This window comes from Tauraco erythrolophus, chromosome 19 (assembly GCF_009769465.1).
Source record: "Tauraco erythrolophus isolate bTauEry1 chromosome 19, bTauEry1.pri, whole genome shotgun sequence".
Lineage (NCBI taxonomy): Eukaryota > Metazoa > Chordata > Aves > Musophagiformes > Musophagidae > Tauraco > Tauraco erythrolophus.
In genome coordinates, this window is record NC_141483.1 from 1620193 (window position 1) to 1634901 (window position 14709).

A 14709-nucleotide genomic window follows, 5' to 3' on the forward strand; every position below is an offset into this window, starting at 1 on the left:
GTGTCGCCCCGCCCTTCGGCGCGCTCACAGCACTTCCCCCGCGCATGCGCTCTGCCGCACCCGCAGGCGCACCCCCCCCCGTGCGTGGTCGCGTTCTGCGCGTGCGGCTGCTCCGTCCCTTCCGCCGCGCATGCGCAGCTCGTGCCGCTCGGCCGCCATTTCGTCGGTGTCCGGGCGCCTCCGGTGCCGCTGCCGCTCGGTTCCGCGCCGCCCCGAGGGAGCGCCATGCCGGCCGGGCCCGTGCAAGCCGTGCCTCCGGCGCAGCCCGCGCCCCCCGCCGAGAGCAAACCGGTGCGGGGCGCGGGCGGCAGCGGGCGCGGGGGGGCGGCCGCGCTGCGGCGGGGGAGCGCGGGGTGTTCCGGCGCCGGGGCCCGAGCGCGGCCGCGGCCCGGGGACAAGGGGCTCGGGGGGCTCTGGTGGGCCCCGCTTCTGCCCCCGCCCCGCCGCTCGCGGCTCGGGCGGGGCTGCGGGTCCGGCCCGGGCTTGGCCGCGGGGTCCCGGCGGCAGCGGCCGCAGCGGCCCGTTCCTCCGCCGGCGGCTGCGGGGGCGGGCGGGGCTGCCCGCGGGGGTACGGCCGCGGCCCTTCCCGGAAGCGGCAGCGGGCGGTCACTGGTGGCCGGGAAGGTTTGCTGCGAGCTGCGGGAGCAGCTCTGCCGCCGACGAGAACGTGTGTGTGTGTGGGGGGGGGTTAACCGGTCCCGTGCCGGTGTGTGCAGAGAGCGCGGCAGCGCCGCGTTGCAGTGGTAAGCAGCCGTTCCTTCCCCAGCTGTTTCACAGGCCAGCATCATCCTTTGAAACTGCTTTCCTTGGTTTCAGCTTTGATTTAGGTAGTTTGAATGGAGTATTTTAACTTTTTGCCAGCACCACGGTGAAAGATGTCTGTAACACCACCTTGTCATCTTTTGCATAGTTCTCTAGTTGTGAAGAGCAGTCCAGAGAAGTATAAGAAAAAAAATGTGTGGTTATATATATTTTTATTACAGCCGGAAGAGGAGCCAAAGGAGGAAGCAGCACCAGCCAAGCCTGTTGTAGGAATTATTTACCCTCCTCCAGAGGTCAGGAATATTGTTGACAAAACTGCCAGCTTCGTAGCCAGGTAAACCACACCGATGTCATCTTGTGTTACTGGGGATTTTCATGTCTCCTCTTCCAGTGCTAACTCTGTGCAGCTTCGGACACTGAAGCAGGTCACAGTCCTATGAATTAACAGAAAAGATTTTAAGGATTGAGTGTTTATCAATGAGACTATGGAAAAGAAACAACAGTATTGTGTTTAAGAGGTGTAAGACATGCTTTGCTGGAAAAGTTATGGTAGTAAACAAAATAAAGTTGTAGGCAGAACTGATAGTGCGTACTGCAATAACCAGGTAACGCTTCCTGTTCTGCATTATCTGAAGGGGAAACAAAATTTCAGGTAGAAGGGGAGCCTCGTTACAAGTGCTTCATTGTGTGATGAAGCTAAGAGGAGTCAACGCTGTATTTTGCAGCGTGCCGGCAGATCGTAGGTGATGAATTTTCCAGTGCAAGGATGCTCGCTGACACTGGATAGTGCCATCCCTGTTTGTGTACAGCTTGGTAAGCTGCATGGGCAACTGGGATGCGTCAGTCAGTCATCTCTCCCTCAAGAGAAGTGCTTACCTCCAGAGAGTAGTCTGATCTCGTAGCATAGATGAGTTACCTGGTATGTGTATGGAATTTCGTTTCCCTTGTTGACTGTAGCAGATTGATTGGGGTGAGTACAGATTTCAACTTTTAGATTCCTAAATTTGACTAAATGTTACTCATTTGGTATTCTTCAGTTTGCCTCATGTCACCGTTCTGCAAGTGCAAGCTGTTAGCGCTAGCTGGGCCATCTTCCTCTCTTGTTTTGTCAATGCTTAAGTATTTCTGGCTGTCTTATCACTCCGAGAGCTCTCAGGCAACTAGATCTTGGTCTTCTTGCAGTGTACAGGTAGCACAGAAGGTAAATACCCCTCCTCAGCCAGCCGGGTGAATTCTTAACCTCTGTGGCATCCAGACAGGCTGAACGCCACGTGCTTTCACCTTGCTCAAACAGGATGGTTGTTGCTGTGGGTTTAAGACAATTAGTAAATGCTGCTCTAGTCAAAGACGCTTATTGTGTAACTAATCTCTAAAGTGCTGCCAAGGAGCATTGGCTTCCTTTGAGGATAAGGACAGGGCTGTGTTTATCCTTCGGTATTGTAGAGACCTCCCCGTTTGGAAGAGGCTTAGTATCTAAACAAGACCTGGAGATATCCAGAGAACATGAAGAGCAGGATGATAGAGCAGCTGTTAACTTTCTCCAACTACCCTGAAATAAATGGCTTGTGCTTTGGATGGGAGGAACAGATGTTACCTGAGCTAAGACTTATGACTTTCCTAAATGCACACTCCAGTGTGATCAGTCTCTGCATAGGCTGATGGTTACCTACTTTTTTCCCTATATGAACTTTCTGGGAATGAAACTAGTTATAAAAGCTTGTTAATGGAGCAAATGAAATCGGTCTAGTAAGTAACTTGTGATCTTCATCCAATAAATTGTCTAATCTAGTGAATGATCTTTCGTTTGTATGTAGCCAATGAAATTGTGGAACACTGGTGAGTTTTTAACTGTCTTAAATTTTCACTATGAAGCATTATAGACTAAATTAGGATAAATGGGTGATAGAACAAGAGGAAATGGGTATAAGCTTAGTCAGGGGAGGTACAGGTTGGATGTTAGGAAGTATTTCTTCTCTGAAAGGGTTGTCAGCCACTGGAATAGGCTGCCCAGGGAGGTGGTTGAGCCCCATCCCTGGATGTGTTTAAGAATAGGGTGGATGAACTACTTAGGGGTATGGTTTAATGGGCATTAGGGACGGTTGGACTCGATGATCTCTAAGGTCTTTTCCAACCTAGAAATCTATGAAATCTATGAAATGCCTTTAACATGTCTGTGTACAACTGACTGCCCTGTTGGGTATGAGTGAGTTAGAGAGAGGTAAATTCCTTCCATGTAGGAGAGAAAGTTGTCTTCTGAGGGGCTGATGCATCAACACATCTTATTATGAAAGAAGCAGGCACTCACACTTGAGTCGATGCCCATTCATCTAAGCAATTTATCTTTTTCCTCCCCAGAAATGGTCCAGAATTTGAAGCTCGAATTCGTCAGAATGAAATAAATAATCCCAAGTTCAATTTCTTGAATCCCAACGATCCTTACCATGCATACTACCGGCACAAAGTCAGCGAGTTCAAAGAGGGCAAAGCACAGGAGCCCTCAGCTGCTATTCCTAAGGTCATGCAACAGCAGCAGAGTGCTCAGCAGCAGCTTCCACAGAAAGTAAGTATTCCTCTTTGCTTTGGTTGAGAACTTGGCTTTTGACCAGTTGGGTGACATCCTGATGTGAAGCAGGAGGTCTGAAAGACCAGGCAAGTGAAAGAGTGATTTAGACATTTGCAAAAAAGACAGCGCTGGGAGGCTTGGAGTTTAGTGTCTGGGACTTTATTCCGATGCAGATGTGCATCACCCCGGTTGCTGATAGCTCAGTTATGCGTGAAGCTCAAAGTTACGTTGGTTTGCTTTGTCTGGTTTAATTACATTTAGTTGTGTGTTGACTTATGTGGTGCTTGGACTGTGTGAGTTGAGGACTCCTTCCGTAGGCAAGTCCTTTAGAATCCCTTGGGAGTTCAGTTTGGGCTTGTTGCATGCATGCACCGTTTTGTAGAAACATTTCCTTTTTTTCTGCCGGAAGGATCAACTTCCCTTAAAATGTGGCATACAAAATGTTGCTAATCTCGTTTAGCTTTGCTTTTATATGTATGGTTTAGAAGGAAGGGCACTGGGTCTGGATCTTTCACGTGCTTTGCACGGCCAGCAGTCACTCTGTGTGTTATTGGACATCCTGGAGGATTATAGTGAAGTCCTGGTAGTTTCCAGTTTTGTGAGCTGTTGGAGCAACATTTATTTTATAGTAGGCCTAAATACGGATGTCCAGGTACATCCTGTGGTACTAATTTTTCTCATCCTTGCAGCTGCCAGGATGTCTAGACTGATGTTGCTTTCCTGCCACAGCTGAAGGAAAGACGGGCTCTGCCAAGTGTTTGGTAACAGTTTTTCTTCAGTCACTGAGCCATCTCTGTTCTGCTCTGCAGGTGCAGGCCCAGGTGATCCAGGAGACAGTCGTTCCGAAAGAGCCACCTCCGGAGTTCGAGTTCATCGCGGATCCTCCCTCCATTTCAGCCTTTGACTTGGATGTGGTGAAGCTCACGGCGCAGTTCGTGGCTCGGAACGGGCGGCAGTTCCTGACTCAGCTGATGCAGAAGGAGCAGAGGAACTACCAGTTTGACTTCCTTCGCCCCCAGCACAGTCTCTTTAACTACTTCACGAAGCTGGTTGAGCAGTACACGAAGGTACTCTTGGCAGTTTACCGGTCAGGTCGATTCCTTCAGCAGCAGGATTGATTTTTAAAGACTACTGAAGCCCTACAGAAGAGCCAGACTAGAGATATGTGCAGGTCTAGGAGCCCATCCTTTACTCTGGCTCTTAGAGCGAATGTCTTGTGCATTGTTGGCAACATGCAGTGCGGAACACAGCGGGCTGTTACTTAAATGTATCAGACACTATTGTGATATAAGTAGAAGTTGTGGGGTTTTAAATATGGAGGGTGGTTGGAAGGCCACGAGTGAATATTTTTAAGTGCAAGTATAAGGGGTAAGAGGATTGCAAGAGAGCAAATGAAACGTAGCCCCAGGGGTTTGCTGATACTTTCATCAGTGTGGAAGGAGAATAGTTGCTTTTAAGGAGGCTTTGGAAAAAATTATCACCAACTGTCGTGCCAAATATGTTTCAGATCTTGATCCCACCGAAGGGCTTACTCCTCAAACTCAAGAAGGAGGCTGAAAATCCCAAGGAAGTCCTAGATCAGGTATTGCATGAAAAATTCGCGAAACTGCTGAAGCGTTTCAGTTATGTGTTGAATTTTTTTTCTCTTTGCACGCTTCTGACTTACAGCAAATGCAAATACACAGAGAATAAAATGGGTGTGTCCCTTGTAGTCACCTGAATACCGGGTACCCAAGCTTGCCTTTAAACTACTAGCTGGTGTTGGTACTGAGGGTAGCTTACTTGTGGCAGCACAGAGGCACAGCACTTCACAACACCGTTGCCAAGCGCTTCACAAAGCAGAATGTTTCACCCTCAGACAGCTTCACTGTGATACCTCAGTCACTTACAGTCCTTCCAGGCTGTTCTTTATTCCTTTGAGTTCTGCCTTCGTCACAAAGGCTGCTTTTGCTTTGGAAAAGTGACGCTACAGGGTGGCAGTAAAGTGTCTGTGAATCTGTTGGCTGTGAATCTTCAGTGGTACCCGAGTCATGTTGCACCTGAATGGCTTGGTCTTGGCTGAAGAAATTTGCAATTCCAGCTTTAGAAAGCTGCTTTACAAAGCTAATGCAGCACATTACTCAATAGGCAAACCTGTAGTTTCTAAATGAAACACAAATATTTCTTTGTTGTGCCAGGCCTCTGAAGTGGGACTTGTGCAACTGCCCTGAAAACGTTGGTAGCAACAACTTTTTGGATGCTGTAGAGGTGACTCTGATGTGTTTCTTGTCTGACCTTTAGTGCTCGCTTTACATCTACTTGTCCAGGTGTATTACAGAGTGGAGTGGGCAAAGTTCCAGGAACGAGAGAGAAAGAAAGAGGAGGAGGAGAAGGAAAAGGAGCGTGTTGCTTATGCCCAGATTGACTGGCATGACTTTGTGGTCGTGGAAACAGTTGACTTTCAGCCCAATGAGCAAGGTACTGAAGTTAAGCGTTGTAAACTCTGTGAAACTCTACTTCCTTTGAGTAGGGACTGTGTCCCAAAATGTGCTTTTTAGACAGACGGTGGGTTTTACGACTGCATATCCTTCAAAGATAAAAGGGAAGGCCTTCTAGGGACAGTGTTCAGGCCTGTTTGTTGTTTTTTTTTTAGGAGTCAGTAGTAGTGTTCTTGCACGAAATCCAGGACTGCACTAGTGTTGCTTTTCCACTTACAGCAGGACTTGTCCCACTTTGTAGGGGTGCTTTCACCTATAAGTAGGTTCATCTTCATATGTCATGCTGATGTGAGTCTGTACAGATTCCATCCATTCCCTTCTGTGTACTTTGGCTCCCGGGAGATTTTGATGCCACTGCTTTGTAAATAAACTGTTTTTCATCAGAGAAGCTGATGCTTCTGTCTGTGCATTGAGCAACAAAATGGGATAGAGAAACAGAAGCTCTGTTTTCTGCATTTTAGGGAATTTCCCTCCTCCCACCACTCCAGAAGAGTTGGGAGCTCGAATCCTGATCCAGGAGCGTTATGAGAAGTTTGGAGAAAGTGAAGAGGTAGAGATGGAAGTGGAGTCAGATGAGGAAGACGAAAAGCAAGAGAAAACAGATGAGCCCCCAGCCCAGCTGGATCAAGACACACAAGTGCAGGATATGGATGAGGTAACTAGCCAATAGAATCAGCATTACTGTTGTCCTGTAAAGTTTGTGTTGTTTGTGATGCCCTTCACTTTCCCTGAGAGAAGTTCCTCCGTTTCTTGAGGAAATGAGATTTCCTTCTGATGGAATTTTGAAACAACCTGTTTCTGCTGAAATGCTGGAATATGGCATTTTTAACGTTTTCTGTGACAGTGCAATTTCCAAGAGAAATCCAGTAAGGTTGTCACCCAGAGGTGTGGATGTTGTATGTCTGTGATGAAGCCTTTCGGGCTTTCTTCTGCACAGAGTCTGAACACTGAAAGATGACTCATTTTAGACTCTTCCTTTACCCACTGAGTTGTTTTTCTGGTAACAAGGAACAAGAGCGTGGTTAACCGTAAGCCCCTGCGTGCTGTGCTGCGGTAACGTGGAAGCTGAGAAATAACTTGCTTCCTCTTCTGGGTCCACCGAATTACTGACCCAGGATTGTCCAGAGGAACCACTTACTATAGCATGGGTGTCCAGGGGCAAAGTAGCTCTGTCACTTTGAAGCTGAATAATCAGTTCTTCTAGTGCTGCATAGGATTTTTATGCCTTTCTCAAATCTCGTTTGTTGATATTTGACAACAGGAACTTGATTATGATTTTTATTTTTTCACCCCTCTAAATAAGGGCTCAGATGATGAAGATGAAAGTCAGAAGGTTCCTCCTCCTCCAGAAACTCCGATGCCACCACCTCTTCCGCCCACGCCAGATCAGGTCATTGTGCGGAAGGATTATGATCCCAAAGGTAAATCAGGCTGGTGAAGAAAAACTTTTATTTATTCCTGAATAGTCACAAAAACATTTGTTTCTAGGCTACGTTCTCCGATGTGTTTTTAACAGTGTGGTTTTGTTTTTCTAGCCTCAAAACCATTACCACCCGCCCCAGCTCCAGATGAGTACCTTGTTTCCCCCATCACTGGAGAGAAAATTCCTGCCAGTAAAATGCAAGAACACATGCGAATTGGTCTCCTGGATCCTCGATGGTTGGAGCAGCGTGATCGATCCATCCGTGAAAAGCAGAGTGATGATGAGGTCTATGCCCCAGGTCAGCTTCAGCATCTGACACAGCTCGCAAAGCTGAGTTCCTAGATGAGTTCTGTGAACTCTTAGCACACGCCCTCGCTCCCACCGATAAGGACCATCTTAAATGTAGCTTTCCTTATCGTGTCCTTAGCGTGCTGATTAGGTGGATACATTTGTCATTAGGACATTGGAGCCTTTCTGTAAACTTAAAGGCAAACAGCATTAGCTGCTGCTGACCAGCCGTGGGTTGCAGTCTCTTTCTAAAAAGAGCAGCACTCAGCCATTAGGTACCAGACAGTTTAAAGATCATTAAAAAAGGCTTGGTCATGTTTGACTTTGATTATGTCACTTGAGATAAGAATTTCTCTCTTTGCCTGCAGGCTTGGATATTGAAAGCAGCTTGAAGCAGCTGGCAGAGCGCCGTACTGATATCTTTGGTGTAGAAGAGACTGCCATTGGTAAAAAGATTGGTGAAGAAGAAATCCAGAAACCAGAGGAAAAGGTAGAGCGCAAACTCTGTTTTTCTAAGAGGGTCCTGTAGTAGTAGGAGTGCTCAGAGAGACAGGAGTCTTTTGAACTTTGTTCTTGCTATGAAGCTGCTCTCTTGATTTATTTGCAGCTCACGTGAAGTCTGGAGTTATTCTGATGTATTTTATCCTCTCAGGTGACCTGGGATGGCCACTCGGGCAGCATGGCCCGCACACAACAGGCTGCTCAGGCCAACATTACTCTCCAAGAGCAAATTGAAGCTATCCATAAGGCCAAGGGGCTGGTGCCAGAAGATGACAGCAAGGAGAAGATCGGTCCCAGCAAACCCAATGAAATACCCCAGCCGCCCCCTCCTTCATCGGCATCGAATCCCCCGGCTAGTGCTCAGCCGATCACATCCGTGCCGCGTCCACCCACCGTGAGTGTTTGGGCTTCCAAAAGCAAACGCTGTCGCTGCAGTTAATTAGAAGGGAGTCCTGACGAAGGTCAAAGGTTGTAACAGCAGGGTGCTGGCTTAGAAGCAGATCTTGAGTGAGGTTCATGTTTCCAAATTACTCTGAAATCATCAGAGGAACCCTCTTGAATTTGCTGTTAAAAATTAAAAATAAATTTAGGTGGAGCTTTTCATCCTTAGAGGTACCACAAAGCCTTGACCAGCTGGGCAGAGGAGGAGCCTGGGCAGTGAGATCTTGGAGGAAGGGAGCATGGCGAACAAAGGAACGGGTGGGGGCCCTTTTCTAGGTGTAAAAGGATGTGATGCAGAACAAAAGTAGTTGGTAAGAAACGTTCACAGGTGACTCACTTGCCCGGTGTTCCTGCCCCAGGAGTTCTGCTACGTGACGCTGAAATAGCTCCTTCAGGATTGCTATGTGGCTCAGTGGTGAGGGAAGGAAGGCAGCTTGGGCTGGCCATATGGTGGGCTTGCTGGGGTTCCCACCGAGTCTCTGGCCAGCAGAAATCCTCTTACGTGTTGCCCTGGTTATTTTAGTCAGGATTGTGGACAGCACTTGAGCGTTTCTGCACGTACCCGCTAAGAAAAAATTACCCTCTCTCTCCAGATGCCCCCTCCTGTTCGCGCCGCTGTTGTTTCTGCGGTTCCAGTCATGCCTCGGCCCCCGATGACTTCCGTGGTCCGTTTGCCTCCAGGATCCGTCATAGCCACCCCGATGCCGCCAATAATCCATACCCCACGCATCAACGTTGTCCCCATGCCACCCTCTGCTCCTCCCATCATGAGCCCCCGCCCACCTCCCATGATAGTACCAACAGGTCAGTAACTTCAGCTTTTTCTGGTTAATTGCCAGGTAATTCCTCTGTGTTCCTGGCAGTGTGGGCTTGAGCTTTGATTTTTTTCCTTTTGTGCTTCTGATAATGGCGTATCATTGGGATTGGAGACCCTAAATCCCTTCATTAAGAATTTTGGGGTGTTTGCTATGACTTATCTAGCAGTGCTGGTTTTGGACTCAAGGTTCCTGCAAGATGAAATACAGAGAATTCTGTCTTGCCTGTTTTCTGTCTGTGTCCCTGGGAGCCTGCCCAGGTGAAGATTAAGAATCTACGCTGCTTTCCAAAAGGAGTCAGGATGAAGAGGGATTGCCAGCGCCTCAACTGGTACAGAAGTTGCTGCTGCAGGAGCAAAAGCTGTCGGCCGGCCCCGTTCTCATAGCAGTGCTTTTTAAGTTGAAAAGGACAATGTAAAAAACAATTATTCCCTTCTTTTTTTTTTTTTAACTCGAGGTGCTGGCACTGCTGCATGCCAAACAGAGCGTTTTCTTTTTTGCAAGATCTGCAGGAAGCTCTTAGGCCGCTCGTTGTCTGTTCTTGGACTGTTTCCCAATATAGAAGATCTCCCAACGTTTGAAGTTTGCATGTCAATCTTAGTTGTGTTAACTTCCTCCATGTATCGTGGCGTTTATTTTCAGCCTTTACTGGTCCGCTAAAAGAGGTTCTGTGTAAGGCAGTGTCTGCTGTGTACTCGGTGGGTGACTGTGGGTTGTGTTTTGTGTCCCCCATCCCGTTTCAGCATTCGTTCCTGCGCCTCCCGTGGCTCCGGTTCCTTCCCCGGCTCCGATGCCTCCTGTTCACCCACCGCCACCAATGGAGGACGAGCCAGTCTCAAAGAAGCTGAAGAGCGAAGATAGCCTGATTCCAGAGGAGGAATTTCTGCGCAGGAACAAGGTATGCCTGTGGGCTGCCTGCTTGTTGGGAAGTGCTGGAATCCTGACCCGGCTGGGCTGTTCTGCCTCCTCTGCGCAGAGGGAATGTAAAACCAAGTCGCTGTGCGGAGGGGAGCTGATGTGCAGAAGAACTTGTCAAGGGAGTGACTTTGAGTTGGCTCCTTCCTGCTGTTGTTCCTGAGCAAACGGAACAGCTCTGTGTTTTACTGGAGAGAGCAATGCAGCACTACAGAGTTTAAGGAGATAGTAGTCCTAAGGGCAGGGAGAGATGGTTTGTAGTAATGTACAGAAGAACTAAAGCTGCTAGTAAGTTTTTAAGCAGAGAGCTGCTAAGGTGGAGATGGGAGATTTTTATATATCAGTGTCAGCACGATAGCACGGTAGTGTGGTATATTCCCTAACGACATGAACTAAACGTTAGACTGAACTCATTCCCAACGAATGCCATCGTCCTGGCTTGAGTTTTAAGTCCTTTAAGAAAGCTGTGTGGTTTTCCTGGATATCTGCACGGAAAAGCTGTCTCCTGTTTAATGCTTCATGCATTCACTCTGTAATACTGTGAATGCCTGTGATGCTTGGTGAGTGGCACACAGGAGGAGGGAGTAAGGAGAGAAATCCAGCTAAATGTTTTATTTTGGTAGCCTCAGTGCTGAGGCAAATACATTTCTGTGTGTTTACTGAGAAGTCGAGATACCTGGCTAGTTTTGGAAATAAACAATTTGTCTGCTGCTGTGTGTTTATAAATAATTTGCCTTTTTATCGTAGTCCTGGGCCTTCTGGCCCGTAAGACACCTTATCTTTGTTTCCTCTAGGGTCCAGTCACGGTCAAAGTCCAGGTTCCCAACATGCAGGACAAGACGGAATGGAAACTGAACGGCCAAGTGCTGGTGTTCACGCTGCCGCTCTCAGACCAGGCACGTAGCTTATTAACCTGCCCTCTCCCCTTCTCCTTCTGCTCCCGAGTTTCTTCCCTTCGAGAACAGCAGTTGCCCTGCGTGGCAGGAGCTGTAAAACTCTGGATGTTCCCCACACTGTGGCCTCTTGCCCAGCGGGATTACGTGGCTCGGGGAGCGGTGCTGCCTGGCAGGGGCAAAAAAGCCTGAGCAAGCTCTTGGCTTCCTCCTAGGTGTCTGTTATAAAGGTGAAGATCCACGAGGCCACAGGGATGCCAGCTGGGAAGCAGAAGCTGCAGTACGAGGTGAGTGTAAGCCCTTCGAACGCTGTTTTGTTACTTCAGAGCTTTCTCACACACACAACTGACGTCTTGTGAGAAGTTGTACCGGGCCTGCTGAGATACCGGGAAGAGCAGAGGGAATGTTCTTCCTGTCTGTCCAGCACACTTGGTTACAGAACTGCCTGCTGTTAAAGCAGGTAGTAGGTGGCATCAGTGGGTCTTCATATTATTGCTGTGGCAGATGAGTCCTCAAAGCTCGATGGCTTTCTCTGAAGCCAGCCTGTTATCTTGCCAGGGTGTTTTTGACATGTACAGCAGTCTGCTCCCACGGATCTGTCGTGCGTGCTCTGAAGGTGGGCGAGAGCGCTTCGAAACCCTGGCAGCTCTGGAGAGACATTCTCCAAAACACTGAAGGGGAGAGGTCTCTGTTCTCTTCCTCTCGAAACCAGAGCTGTTAGAAGGGCTCCGTTCCTTTTTAATAACTTGTTTCCAGTCATGCATGTGCACAGGCACAACCTGCTGCCTAAGCAGTGAACTTTGAGCACGTATCTCCTCAGGAGTTCATCTGTGGGCAGATTGTGTTAACCCTTGACGAGAAAGGAAGCTTGACTGATTTTTGCTTTTTGTAAGGAAAAAAAAAAAACCACAAGGGGAGAGCGGAGCCTAAATAACTCCCCTTGTTGTGGTGACTGTCTTTATCTGTTTGTAGAGGTGTATAGTGTACATGGTCTGTTTGTACCCTTGCATCACTCCCAGCATACCCACCTCCTTCAGTGCCTGTCTTCTGGGACACGGGGATCTTTCCAGGGTTTTTCAAAGCCTGCAGCATTCTGTCATCGCCCTGTTCACAGGAATGTTAGGGATTGGAAGGGACCCCAAAAGATCATCCACTCCAATCCCCCTGCCGGAGCAGGACCTACATCAGATCACACAAGAACACGTCCAGGCGGGTTTGGAACATCTCCGGAGAAGGAGACTCCACAACCTCTCTGGGCAGCCTGTTCCAGCGTTCTGTTACCCTTACTAGGAAGAAGTTCTTCCTTATGTTTAAGCGGAACCTCCTGTGTTCCAGCTTATATTCATTTCCCCTTGTCCTGTCATTGGATGCCACTGAGAAGAGCCTGGCTCCATCCTCATGGCAGTCACCCTTTACATATTTATAAACATTGATGAGGTCCCCCCTCAGTCTCCTCTTCTCCAAGCTAAAGAGACCCAGCTCCCTCAGCCTTTCCTCAGAAGGGAGATGCTCCACTCCCTTCATCATCTTTGTGGCCCTGCGCTGGACTCTCTCCAGCAGTTCCTTGTCCTCCTTGAACTGAGGGGCCCAGAACTGGACACAATATTCCAGATGCGGCCTCACCAGGGCAGAGTAGAGGGGGAGGAGAACCTCTCTCGACCTACTCACCACACCCCTTCTAATACACCCCAGGATGCCACTGGCCTTCTTGGCCACAAGGGCACATTGCTGGCTCATGGCCATCCTGCTGTCCACCAGGACCCCCAGGTCCCTTTCCCCTGTGCTGCTCCCCAACAGTTCAGTCCCCAACTTGTACTGGTACATGGGGTTATTCTTACCCAGATGCAAGACTCTACACTTGCCCTATTCTGAGAATAGAGCCAAGAGGGCTCCATCCTTGCGGGGGCTGTGGGAAGGGAGCATTAAGGTTTCTGCTGCGACTGGTTTTTGATATTTTTTTCTGCTTTGCTCCTCCCCTCAGGGTATCTTCATCAAGGATTCAAACTCCCTGGCTTATTACAACATGACAAGTGGCTCTCTGATTCACCTGGCCCTCAAAGAAAGAGGAGGAAGGAAGAAATAGGAGCCGTGGAGCCCGGAGATGTAACGTGGCTGCGTTGCCACTTGTGTAACCCCAACCCTTCGAGTCCTCCAGCCTTTTAGCCAACTCTAGTTTGAAAAGAGAGACTGTGAACCCCGTGTTTGGGTGGCTGATGGAAGCTGCTAGAGCCCTGAAAGTTGTGTAAAGGTAGTGACCTAGTCTGTAACTGCAGCAGTCTGCTAGTGATCGAAGCTTTGCTTGAATGCTCACTCTGTGAAATTCCCTCGTGAAGCAACACCGAGGTCATGCCCCGCTTAATCCTACATCCATCTTTGAGGGTTTTACACTGACCAAGAACATCATCTGTCTGACTACAGTGCTCGCTGCTTCGTTTAACCTTTTTCTAATTGAAAACTTCTTCCTTCTCCACACACTTACTAAGCCCCTTGTTCTTTCCCTGTCTCTGATTTATCTGCAAGAGCCTCTCGCACTGACCCTGACTTGGAAGTTTATCCTCCCTCCGCATGAGCGCGCGCGGCTGTTCCCTGCGATAAAGGAGACCTGGGTCTGTGCACGTCCAACAGCTTCGTGCTCCTGTACAGCCTGGGATTTGTTTCAATAAACACGCATCTCTGTGCACGATTGTGTCCGGTGCTGCTCTCCTTCCTTGGGTCGTCGGTTTTTCGGAGCGAGATGGGCCGTGGTTTCGGAGCACACGGATGGGTTGCGGAGAAATATGTTGGGGGTTTTGTAATTAAGCAGTTTACTGTAGGAAATCCTTTTATTTTTTAGGAAAGGCTGCAAGAAAAGGGTTGTGTTTAAAATTTTCCCTAGTGTACGCAGTTACTCCTGAACGTAAAGCGTGTATATATGTCTGTGTACAGTACTTTGAACTCAGAATTTTATTGGAAAACATGTTTTACACTTTATATTGTGCAGCTGGCATCTCTTGGTTCTGAAGAGGATACAAGTCTGGAAAATGGGTTATTCCTGCACCTTCTGCCAGAGCCGTGTTGCAGTTTGACACAAACAGCAAAATTAATCTACAGTGAGATAATTAGGTGCAGAGGCTGCTGCTTCCCCAGCGGCTGTGTGACGTGGGTACCTGTGCTCTTTTGGGCTAATCCAAAGCTGAGGATTTATTATTTTTAATTTTTTTGTTTTTAGCGGTGGTTGGGCATTACAGGAACATCCTGTTTACCTTATCCTGCACTTAGAGGGGAGAGAGATGAAGCAGGAGGGAAGAGCCATCATCCCCCCACCTCCGTTGTGCTCCTCTCCAGCGTAGGCGAATGGGAGGAAGCCCTGTGGCTGCAGGGAAGGTGCCTGGCGCTGGCCCAGCCCAGGTGGCCAGTGGTCCCCCGGCTGCCGTGGCCATCTGCCAGCTTTGACAGATGCCCACGTGTCTGACACCGAATGCAAGAGCTGCTCGGCACATGCGGGCAGGGTGGTTGGGTGCGCGGTGGGCGCAGGGGTGCTCCTGCCCTGCAGGAAGGGGGGAATAATTACTTCCTTTTTGCTTTTAAAAACCAGACAATAGGTATAATCTTGCAGAAAACAAAGCTGGGCAGGGAGTGGTGTTTTCCAGAG

General features: G+C 48.8%; 1 protein-coding gene across 1 annotated transcript; it reads left to right on the forward strand.

Annotated features, from left to right (window-relative positions):
* The first annotated feature begins 225 nt into the window (after nucleotides 1-225).
* Nucleotides 226-13766, forward strand: SF3A1 (splicing factor 3a subunit 1). Its single transcript, XM_086623813.1, has 16 exons — nucleotides 226-291; nucleotides 984-1096; nucleotides 3118-3322; nucleotides 4135-4392; nucleotides 4833-4907; nucleotides 5632-5782; nucleotides 6264-6457; nucleotides 7106-7223; nucleotides 7338-7523; nucleotides 7882-8003; nucleotides 8166-8408; nucleotides 9049-9259; nucleotides 10014-10168; nucleotides 10980-11081; nucleotides 11294-11365; nucleotides 13060-13766. Exons 1-16 carry the CDS (start codon nucleotides 226-228, stop codon nucleotides 13159-13161), a joined length of 2373 nt encoding a protein of 790 aa, XP_086479939.1. The 3' UTR covers nucleotides 13162-13766.
* Nucleotides 13767-14709: the final 943 nt, after the last annotated feature.

Excerpts from the sequence above, each read along its gene's own strand:
- SF3A1 (XM_086623813.1), top strand. The coding sequence starts at position 226 with ATGCCGGCCGGGCCCGTGCAAGCCGTGCCTCCGGCGCAGCCCGCGCCC. Across the intron at positions 8,409-9,048 it reads CCGTGCCGCGTCCACCCACC|ATGCCCCCTCCTGTTCGCGC; the intron begins GTGAGTGTTTGG and ends CTCTCTCTCCAG. Across the intron at positions 11,366-13,059 it reads AGCAGAAGCTGCAGTACGAG|GGTATCTTCATCAAGGATTC; the intron begins GTGAGTGTAAGC and ends TCCTCCCCTCAG.